Source organism: Dromaius novaehollandiae, unplaced genomic scaffold, assembly GCF_036370855.1.
Source record: "Dromaius novaehollandiae isolate bDroNov1 unplaced genomic scaffold, bDroNov1.hap1 HAP1_SCAFFOLD_37, whole genome shotgun sequence".
Lineage (NCBI taxonomy): Eukaryota > Metazoa > Chordata > Aves > Casuariiformes > Dromaiidae > Dromaius > Dromaius novaehollandiae.
The window spans coordinates 2,054,330-2,065,610 of NW_026991398.1; the positions used below are offsets into that span (position 1 = coordinate 2,054,330).

Here is an 11,281-nt window from a genome sequence, read left to right on the forward strand (position 1 = left end):
AGTGAACATTTCCCAGGAGGAGGGAGCACAAGGGACAGAGAAAGTTGTGTCCTCAGCTGGGCCTCTGCTCCTGAGTGGGGCCAGGCTCCTGGGACAGAGGGAGCTCATGGCAACCTGGCAGCACTGCCCAGACACAGCTGTGTGCAGGAGCAGCTCCTCTGCCAAGAGCAGCAGGGCTGCGGGCACTGCCTGCTGCTGCTGACATGAGATGAGAGAAGGCAGCGAGAAGTGGAAGGCAGTGTGGAGTGGGAGGACAGAGGAGAGCTCCTTGTGGGAGGAATCTTCCCAGCCCTTGACACGGTAAGTCTCTGTCTGCAGGGCAATGTTACTGACGTTTCTCAAAATGTCTTAAAATGCATCCAGTCAAACTATTAGATTTTTAAGGATTGCTCTTCTGGCTTCTCCTTTGCAGAGGAGAGGGAGATGCTTCAGAGCAGGGATTCCTTGCCACATCGTCACAGGGACAGGGCATCCTGCTCCCTTCTCCAGGGATGCTGCAGGGGTGTGAAGCCTGGTGTGCTCACAGGTCTGCCCAGGGCTGTAATTCAGAGCAGTGTCCCTGCACCCCAGGGTGCTGTGTGCCTGGAGCAGTGACTGCTGCCTGCCAGGTTCAGCACTCAGCCTGCCTGGGGAGCTCCCCACGGCACTGGGGGGAAACGGTGGGTGGGAGGAGAGACCCCTGGCAGGGAAGGTCCTGCCAGGTGGGTGCTGTGGGGAGAAGCTGTGGGTGGGAAGAGAAAGCCCCAGCAGGGCAGGTTCATTCTCCTGCTGAGAGGGTGCTGTGTGGGTCAGGGCTGCTCTCAGCTCCAGCTCACTCTCAGGACATTTCTGGAGGAGACTTTCCAAAAGGAAGGTCAAGGCAGGAGAACCACGAAAGGGAAGGAGCTCTCATGAGTGTGTTTTCAGTTTTTTTCTCTTTGGGTGGGGTGAAATAGCAATGCGTCTGTCAGGTTTCGGCAGGGGACAGAGGCTCCAAAACAGGGACACTGAGAGAGGAGCAGCTCTGGGAGGCACTCAGCAAATGCCTTCCTCCACCCTGAAGCCTGCAGACAGAGCCAGCAGCACCCTTCCAGCCTCAGCAAGGTTTGTCTCCCCTGCTCCGTAGCACCTGCAAACACGGAGGTGCCCTGGGCAGTGTCCTGCCCCCAGGAGGTTTCTGCAGGGCAGAGCTGAGCACCCAGCGGGTGGGATGGGGTCTGTGAGCACTGGCAGGGGAGACGTGGGGACAGAGAAACAGCTGCCCGCAGGGTTGGCTCCAGGCAGCAGAGTCATGGTCAGAGTGTGAGAGGAAACCATCAACTCCAGCACCTCCTCTCCTCTGCCAGCCAGCACAGCCCTCTGCTCTCAAGGCCGTGGGGTCCAGGGCAGGAGTCATTTCCTCGGCAGCTGGACATGCAGGAGAGGAGACACTCCTGAGTGCCCCTCTGTGCCTGCCTGTCCCTGCCTCCCTGGGCACAAATGTCATGGTATTGCTCCATGTTTCCCAGCTGCCCATGCTGCCCTTGTCCTTCCCCTTGGACTCTCTGGGCAGGGGGGTTTCTGATGCAGCTCAGACAACACTGACCCGGCAGGTCCTGCCATGCAGACGTGTCCTTGACAGTGAGGTGCCCAAGTGCCCCTATAGCCTGTGGGGCTCTGGGCAATGCAGTGTGGGGGGCTGGGAATGTGTGCACTCTCTCTCGTCAGGACACCCCATCCTTAGGACATTCTGCCTTTTCCCTGGGGTGTCTGGCTGGGCTGCAGTTACCCTCCAGAAGGGCCCAGCTCTCCCATTGCAGCTGCGAGTTACCTAGGTGTCCCAGGGAGAAGCCACCTTGATATTGAGGTGACAGACATGCTGCTGGATGGCTGGATGGGGGCAGCTGGAAGGAGCCTGATGTGTTGCTGGCTATAAGGGGAGGGCTGAGACCTGCCTCACACACTCTCAGAAAGAGTGCTGATGGGCACTTTGGAAGTGGATTCCTCTGCTCTCCATGGTGTCATTTCTTTTTTGTGTAATACGGGTGCAACTGTCCTCCACCTCCGAGGTGGGAGCACAGGGCAGCTGGGAGCAAGGCAGATGGACAGGCCAGCTCTCCTGCCTCTGCACTAAAGCCAGAGTGAATCCTTTTGGCTCTCTGAAATCACAGCTGGTCCCTCTGAGAGCAGCAGCAATGCTGAGGATTTCTACCCCCAGAAATCCTCCTCTGGTGTGACAGGGTCAGCTGAAGGAAAACCAAAAAAACCCTTAAAACTATTCCTGAACTGACCTTTTTTGGAACTGGGAGTGAAGATGCTGAAAATCCATTCAACATTATGAGTGGATTAGATCTGACTGGAATTGGGAATATAAATTTTAGTCCCCCTCTTCCCATGTAGGCAGTGCTGTAGCAGGTCTGACTCCTCTGGAGCCCAAGGGCAGAGGCTGCTGCTCATCATGGCAAACTCGGCCAGCACAAACCAGCGCCCAAGCGATGGAGCTCAATGACAGTGCTGCTGAGATGGGGAGAGGTAATGAGAGTGTGTTTGGGCAGAGGGGTTATAAGAAACAGAAGATTTTGCTCAGAGATGTCTGTCCTAACTTGTCAATGTCTTTTCCTCTTTGGACAGTCCCCCATGCCTGCAGGGGGAAGAATGCTCAACTGCAGCTCACTGAGTGATTTCATCCTCCTGGCATTAGCGGACAATAGGGAGCTGCAGCTCTTGCACTTCTTGCTCTTCCTGGGCATCTACCTGGCTGCCCTGCTTGGCAACAGCTTCATCATCACAGCTGTAGCCTGCAATCACCGCCTCCACACCCCCATGTACTTCTTCCTCCTCAACCTCTCCATCCTCGACCTTGGCTCCATCTCTGTCACTGTCCCCAAATCCATGGCCAATTCCCTGTGGAACACCAGGGCCATTTCCTACTCAGGATGTGCTGCCCAGGTCTTTCTGATTCTCTTCTTGTTCATAGCAGAATATTGTCTCCTCACAGTCATGGTCTATGACCGCTATGTTGCCATCTGCAGACCTCTGCACTATGGGACCCTCGTGGACAGCAGAACCTGTGTCAAAATGGCAGCAGCTGCCTGGGGCACTGGTTTTCTGTATGCTGTCCTGCACACTGCTAACACATTTTCGATACCACTCTGCCAAGGCAATGCAGTAGAGCAATTCTTCTGTGAAATTCCTCAGCTTCTCAAGCTCTCCTGCTCAGATGCCTACCTCAGGGAACTTGGGGTTCTTATGATTAGCGGCTGTTTAATCTTTGGGTGTTTTGTTTTCATTGTGGTATCTTATGTGCAGATCTTCACTGCTGTGCTGAGGATCCCCTCTGAGCAGGGCCGGCACAAAGCCTTTTCCATGTGCCTCCCTCAACTGGCCGTGGTCTCCGTGTTTGTCAGCACTGCAATGATTGCCTACCTGAAGCCCCCCTCCATCTCCTCCCCAGCTCTCAATCTGGTGGTGGCTGTTCTGTATGCAGTGATGCCTCCAGCATTGAACCCCCTCATCTACAGCATGAGGAACAAGGAGCTCAAGGATGCCCTGGGGAAGATGATTCAGCTGGTACAATGTCAGCACCAATAACCATCCCATGTGCATTCACTCGTCATTCCCAGGGTATCTGGCATCAAGGATACATGCTGTTCATTCATTTCTTTCTTACTTTTCTCATTCATGCCACTTATCCTCAGGCATTTCTCATTTGAACCTGACCCAGAGACTGTGTTGAAGCAGGAAGCCAGGCTTCCCCCTTCATCAGCAGAGATGGGGGAACCTCAGAGCCTGCTAGTCTGAGCTCCCTCAAATGCCCCCTCTGCAATGGGGAGAGTTTCCCTTTGCAGTGTCTCTTTCGGTGCTATACCAAGGGAGGTCAGCAGGACAGAGTCAGGCTCAGATGAGTACACATGGGATGAGACCATGGGTCGCATGTCCTTTAGGAGAGCTCAGCTCCCCTGGCCGCAGTCAGGGTGTGATCTCACACCCCTCTCCTGCAAGGGTGGCAGCCAAGTGTCACCGTGGGCTGGTCCCCTCCCTCTCCTGCACTCCAACGAACACTGAGGAGTGGGAGTGGAGGGGAGGAGAGCCTGGATGCAGCTTGTGGGGACAGACCCTCTGCTCCTCAGCACCGTCCCCTCACCATCACAGCAGGCATGTCCTCGCTGCAGCCTTTGCATAGGGGTTGCAGCTTTGCTGGAGACTCGTCCACCAACAGCAGCAGGACTTTCTCTTTTCAGGGCTGCTCTCCTCACTTCCACCCTGTCCTGCTGTGCTCTTGTGTGTGTATACAGCCTAAGCGCTCTTGTAATGTGGTGAATCCTTGTGCATTTCTGTGACCTCGGGCAGGACCAAGCAATGGGCACCCTTATACCGGAATAACACTTCCATAATAAAAGGAGAGCAACGTCACTGAAGTCTGGCTTTTCTTCAGAAGATGGAGTCAAAAATATGCCCAAGGGATTACACCATGAAAGGACCTGTTCTTCTGCTTCTGAACTCGACAGGCTCCAGGGGATGAGGTGCAGTCCCTGGGTGATCTGTTAGGGACTGACGGCTCGATTCCAGGCTGATCGGTCAGTGACCAGTGGAGATGGGGAATGATCTCTGAATCACCTGCCCTTGGCTGTCCCACAGGTGACAGTGCTGATGACAGATGCACAACCTTCTGGAAGGGAATGTCCAGGAGAACCCCAGGAGAGCTCAGGGGATCTGCAGGGACAGTGTGTGCCTGGGGATGGGCGGTGAGTGGAGCCTCACAAAGTGAGGGATGGTCCATGGTGGAGTAACCAGAAGGTAGAGCACTAAATCCAGGTATGCATGGGAAAACAAGGGCTCTGCAATCCCTGGAGAGGCAGTGGGGACCCAGGAGTCCCAGGGAAGGGGCCCTGGAGAGTGATTCCTGCACCCTCAGTGAAACACCACAGGCTGGAGCTAGTGCCCACCCAAACACATCTCCTGCCATTGCAAACACCTGGGGTCACTCTGAGCACCATCCATGAGCACAGAGCTGTGCCAGCAGTATCAGTGGCGGTGATCCCTGTCCAGCTGGGTCTGCTTCCTGCCCCAAACAGCACAGCCAGTGTGGAATAACCCCGTAGCCTCACAGCCCACTCACCCTGCAGAGCAGCACCACCAGCCAGGGGCCCTGTGGGGAGCACAGGGCAGAGGTGCAGGAAGAGCCAGGCCAGCATGGACACACTGACCTGGGGAAAGACTCTCTGGGGAGCAGGGATGTCCCAGGAGAAAAGCAGGGCAGCATTCAGAGAGAGAAAACAAGAAGGAGAAACAGGTTTCTCTGTGCACCAGTTCGGGGCAGGCTGCTCTGTCCCTGGGGCAGCAGGAGCTGCTGGAGGGGCTGCAGGGCCAGGGCTCTCGCTGTGCTGGGCAGTGGGGTGGGCATGGAGGGGCTGCAGGCAGACAGGGAGGGGGATCTGCTGGGCACAAGAGCAGGGGAGACAGAGAGTGACTGGCCTCATTGCAGGGCCTCATCCCCCTTGCCGGGGAGCTGCTGCCCTTGTCCTTGGGCCTTGCCTGAGTTACACTGTGGACATGGCTGTGCCTGGCCCAAACCTCTCAGATCCTGACCTTACCCTGTCACTGTCCTGCTGACCTGACTCCTCATCTTTACCTCAGACCTGTGTCTGTACTACAGTCAAGAAAGCCTTGGCAAGGGAAGCTGGGACTGTGCAGATCCCAGAGAAGGTTGTAGGTACAGAAGGTGACCGTATATGCCCACAGCAGCAACCCTTGCCTGACAGCCAATTCGAAGTTGCAAGGAGTGCTTTGGATTTGGACCCCCTACCCAGGTAACACTGCACAGAAAGTCTGAGCTGGGTGAAAAAGCAAGCACAAGCATTTGGGTCTGATTTTATGATGCATGGTTAGGAGAGCAGGCTTTTCTGTGTCAGAGCTCGAGTTTTTATGCACCATTTGTGACAGGGCTCCTGCTGCAAAGAGGATGTTGTCAGGAGCACCAAGAGTGGGGCTGCTCCATGTGGGAAGCAGAGCCGGGAGCCAAGGGTGCTGGCAAGGCAGGCAGGGCAGGGTCCCGCTGACAAGAGGTGCTGTCCCATAGTGCTTGGACAAGAGGAGCAGAGCAGGTTTGGGGATGGTAACTGGGGTCAGGCACAGTCCAGCAACGGCCAGACAAGACTGAAGGGCTCCAACCAGCCCTGCTTTGCATGGGAGGTTGGACTGGAGACCTCCAGAGGTCCCTTCCCACCAAAACTCTGTGACTCCATGAATTCTTGCTCAACCTCTGCTCTGGCATGGCTGGCAGGGGGTGAGAGCTCCTAGAGCAGGGCAGAACAAGCACAGATGGGAGAGCAGCAGGGGAAAGATCCAAAGGTGCCTGGCTCAGCCCTGGGCTTTGGAAAACTCCCTCATGCATCCCAGAAGCCTCCATCTGCCTCTCTTGCCCTGCCCTGTGCTCCCCTCCTGTCAGCCAGAGTCCAGCATCGCCTGGGGATACTCTTCCCCATAGGGAGGAGAGGGAGGGCCTTCACCAACCCCACAGTGCCTTTTCTACATGCAGCCTTTGCAGTTGCACATGTCTGGGTCTGCCCACTTGCCTTCACCACAGTCACGGCTGCACTGAAGTCCATCGCGGCACTCCTACCCTTGAGCTGACATCTACCCTGCACCTGGAGCCTGGCCGGCCACAAAAGCATCACCCATCCAGTGCCTTGGCTGTGCAGCCGAGGGCAGGGGTCTTCACCCCAATTTCCCTGCTCCCGGAACCACTGCTGCTGTGCCCATGTCAAACCCTCCTGCTGCCAGACTGCCCTGAGGCCTGAGGCAGCTCCAGCTCCCTCCAGGGCTGTGCTGAAGCCTTTCAGGAGCAGGCTGAGGTGGGGCTGGCACCAGAGACCTCTGACATCAAAAGGGCTGGGTTATTATTAAATGACTATTAAATGATCCCCCAGAGTCTGGGGGATCTGAGCACCCGGCCCCTGCCCATCCCGGGCTGTGCCCCACTCAGGGGTCAGCAGACAGCCATGCTCTGGGATCTGCCATGGTCCGGTGCAGAAGAGAGGCCATGCAAGGCTGGCCTTTTCCTCTCCGTTGGGATATGGAGACATGCAGAAGGACGGAGCTGGCCATGGACCACCCCACAGCTGGGGTGCGCAGCCAGTGCTGGAAGGGCTGGTATGGGACGATGACCACGGGGCAGCTTCCCCAGCGTGTACATGTGTGGTGAGAATACCTGCGGGAGATCTGGCGAGGAGTCAGGGGACTGGTAGAGTACATGCTCGCAGCCCCAGCATGTGCTCTCTGTACACTGACTGAATTCCCGTCAAAGGTCAGACATGCATGTCCCATTTTGTCAACAACATCTAGCTGCCTCACAGCCAGTATCTGCTCAAGCTTAGCATAGCTGAGATAAGGAAACAGTTCTAGCAGATTTAAGGGGCCCTCTAAGATACAAAGAAGTCCAACAGCGAGCCCTCGGGGCAGTTCCCGGGTTTGGAATGTAAGTCTTCTGTTAAATCTGTCCTGATTAACCTCCCATGAACCTTGAGTGTCCCTCTATGCAGTATCTGACCCTCCCTTTCCCGCCTTGCCATGACAGCATGCAACACAGGGAACAACCTGGGCTCTTCTCTCCTGCACCCGCCATGTCCTGCTGCCTTTCCCAGCAGACCTGCATTTGCCTGCAAGCACATGGCTGTGTGCTCCCACACTGCCCTTCACACGCAGGAGCTGCCTGCTGGCATTTGTCCTCTCCTGGACCCTTTCCAGACCAGCCCAGACCCTCCCCAGCTCTCCCCACCTCCCCTGCCCTCTCCCCAGCCCACCCAGCACAGCAGCCCAGGCTGGGGTGGCCCCACAGCAGTGCCTGTGGCAGGGGGCTGCAGAGCTCTGGGCACTCACCCCACAGCCCCAGCCCCTCTGCAGGGCACAGCAGCTCCTGGGGGGCAGAGAGGGGTGTCAGCCTCCCCATCAGCCCCACACCTGGGGACCAGCAATGGCACAAGGAAATGGAGGCCAGGCACTTCAGGTCTCCACTGCTCTCATGCCCAGAGATCCTTCACCCTGGCTGCCTGCAGCCCCTCTGGGCAGCCCCTCTCCCCAAGGCAGCACAAGAGTCCTGGCCCTGGGGCTCCTCAGGCAGCTCCAGTGACAGGGCAGCCTGCCCGGAGCTGACACACACAGAAACAGGTTTTCGTTTATTCCTCCTCACAAGCACACAATTGCTCCTTTGCTCTTCTCTGGAGATGTCCCTGCTGCCCAGAGAGCCTTTCCCCAGCTGAGTGTGTCCGTGCTGTCCTGGCCATTCCTGCACCCCTGTCCTGTACTGCCCGCAGGGTCCCGGGCTGGCGGTGCTGGTTTGCAGGGTGACTGGCCATGCTGGTGAGGGCAGAGCCAGCTGGACCAGCATCAATGCACACGACAAGCCCCTCCCCAGGGTCTGTGGCTGCGGAGGATGGATGGAGCAATCACAGGCCATTTCACATTGCTCAGGAGATGTTCAGGGGTGTCATTAGACCCAGCCTACTCCCTGTCCTGAGACTGCAGAGCCCTGATGTGGTGCATTCCCTGGTTTGGCCCTTTACTTTGTGTGACTCCACTTGGTTTGGGGAGTCTCCACTCACTGCCCATCCCAGGCACATGATGCCCTGGAGATCCCCTGTGCTCTCCAGTGGCTCCATATTCCCTTCCAGAAGGATGGGCATCTGTCAGCAGCCCTCTGGTATGTGGGACAGTCCCCAGCAGATATGTCTTGACCACTCACCCTCCCCAGGGGCACTGGGCACCCACAAGTGACAGCTGAATCCAGCCCTCATTCCCGCACATATCACCCAAAAAAGCTCATCCCCCTTAGCCTATGGAAATCACAGGCACAGCAACAGGGCCTTTTGGGGTGCAATTCCCTGAGCTCATTCTTGGCTCCCGCTTGGGAAGAAGAGCCCAAACTTCAGGCACAATACTAAGAAGATCTTCTTTTATTACAGAGATGATACTTGGGAGGCCAGCTCTGACACAGTCATAGCCAGATTCACAGAAGGCCTCTGGGTCAGATAGATGGGGTTTACACCTCTGCAGAAGCAGGATGAATTCAAACATTTGTGCACCAACATGGCTATCACAGACAGAACTCCCAAAGCACAAGAGCTGTCTGAGATTAATGGGGAATTGCTTGTGAGGAGAGATGGGCAGGTCATTACTGCTGAACTAGTACCACCTCAATAAGTTTCTTCACTGCGTCCTTGAGCTCCTTGTTCCTCATGCTGTAGATGAGGGGATTCACTGCTGGAGGCACCACCGAGTACAGAACAGCCACCACCAGATCCAGAGCTGGGGAGGAGAGGGAGGGGGGCTTCAGGTAGGCAAATGTGCCAGTGCTGACAAACAGGGAGACCACGGCCAGGTGCGGGAGGCACATGGAAAAGGCTTTGTGCTGGCCCTGCTCAGAGGGGATCCTCAGCACAACTGTGAAGATCTGCACGTAGGACAGCACAATGAAAATGAAACACCCAAACCCTAAACAGGCACTAACCACAAGAAGCCCCAGTTCCTGAGGTAGGAGTCTGAGCAGGAGAGCTTGAGGATCTGGGGAACTTCACAGAAGAACTGGTCCATGGTGTTGCCTTGGCAGAGTGGTATTGAAAATGTGTTAGCAGTGTGCAGGAGAGCATTGAGAAAACCACTGGCCCAGGCAGCTGCTGCCATTCTGACACAAGCTCTGCTGCCCATGATGGTCCCATAGTGCAGGGGTCTGCAGATGGCAATGAAGCGGTCATAGGCCATGACTGTGAGGAGAGAATACTCTGCTACGAACAAGAAGAGAAGCAGAAAGACCTGGGTAACACATCCTGAGTAGGAAATGGCCGTCGTGTTCCACAGGGAATTCGCCATGGATTTGGGAACAGTGACAGAGATGGAGCCAAGGTCGAGGAGGGAGAGGCTGAGGAGGAAGAAGTACATGGGGATGTGGAGGTGGTGGTCGCAGGTTACGGCTGTGATGATGAGGCCGTTGCCCAGGAGGGCAGCCAGGTAGATGCCCAGGAAGAGCGAGAAGTGCAAGAGCTGCAGGTCCCGTGTGTCCGCAAATGGCAGGAGGATGAACTCATTGAGGGAGCTGCTGTTGGACATTTTGCTCTCTCCCGGCATGGGGGACTGTCCAAAGGAGAAAACACATTGAGAAGTTAGGAGAGACTCTTCAAGCAAAAAAAAAAAAAAAAAATACCCAGTTGTTGCAGTTCTTATACAACCCCACACACTGCCTCTCTCTGTACTGAGAGCATCTTTGTGCAGCTCCCTTGCTTGAGCTGCGCTTTGCACTGGCTGAGTGTGCTGCTGTGAGGAGCAGGGACCTCTGCCTGTGGGCTCCAGAGGAGTCAGTCCTGCTGTGCAGCAGTGGGAATTGGGAAATGGGGGTAACTAGCTCTGACATTCACCATTTCTGTCAGGTGAAATACACTCATTGTGTAGAAGGGATTTTAACCATCTTCACTCCCCATTCTAAAGAATGAGGTTTGAGGAACAGAATTTCTGGGATTTTGTATTTTAGTTTAGATGTCCTTGTCACCCCTGGGCAGTGTTCCTCAAAGGTAGAAATGCTTGGCATGTCTACTGTGAGTCCTGAGAAAAATGGATTCACTGTCCCTTGTTGCAGAGTGAGGAGAGCTAGTTTGCTATTAGGCTTGTTCCCAGCTGTCCTGTGCTCCCACCTCGTTGAGCTGGTGGATGATCACACTCATATGTTGCCCTAAAAGAAAACCAGCCACTGCTGAGAACAGAAGTCCAGTTTCAAAGTGCAGATCTTCAGCCTTCCTCCCTTTCTCCAGGCACCAGAGGGAGGTCTCCACACTCCCCTTCTAGCCAAGCCCACACAGGGCTCTTTTCAGATGCCCATATACTGCCTCCCACAACCATCTCCATACTCTCTGCATCTCTGCACCGTCTCCATTTGTCTCTCAGCTATTACAGATATGCTATGAGACAGCAGTGCCTTTCTGGAGCTCTCAGCCTGGCAGGACACCCCAGGGAAACGGTCAAAGGACCAGGAGGACTGCAGAGGGGCTCTCCTTAAGGGAGGATCAGCTCATTTCCGAACCCAACAGACTGCATTTCTTGGGGCTGCACAGCTTAGAAGGGGGCTGCAGACCCCTCACTTCCATGCAGACCCCTCTGTTGCCCAACTCGCAGTGGTGGTGTCTGAACTGCAGCTGAAAACCCGTCCACCCCGGAGAGCCCGAGAGAGGAACAGGGGCAGCATGAACAGAAGAACCAAGGAGCAACACCATGATCCTGCTGCCAAGGGAGGCAAGGAGAGAGACAGAGGGACACCCAGGAAAGCCTTCACCCGGGAAAG

At 55.7% G+C, this 11,281-nt stretch overlaps 1 protein-coding gene and 1 pseudogene across 1 annotated transcript; one reads left to right on the forward strand and one right to left on the reverse strand.

Annotated features, from left to right (window-relative positions):
* Positions 1-2,613: 2,613 nt before the first annotated feature.
* Positions 2,614-3,549, forward strand: LOC135326214 (olfactory receptor 14A16-like). Its single transcript, XM_064504064.1, has one exon. It carries the CDS (start codon positions 2,614-2,616, stop codon positions 3,547-3,549), a length of 936 nt encoding a protein of 311 aa, XP_064360134.1.
* Positions 3,550-9,127: 5,578 nt separating this feature from the next.
* Positions 9,128-10,041, reverse strand: LOC135326215 (olfactory receptor 14A16-like; annotated as a pseudogene).
* Between the last annotated feature and the right edge of the window lie 1,240 nt (positions 10,042-11,281).

What these genes read in the sequence shown, in the direction of transcription:
- LOC135326214 (XM_064504064.1), top strand. Translation starts at nt 2,614, where the DNA reads ATGCTCAACTGCAGCTCACTGAGTGATTTCATCCTCCTGGCATTAGCG.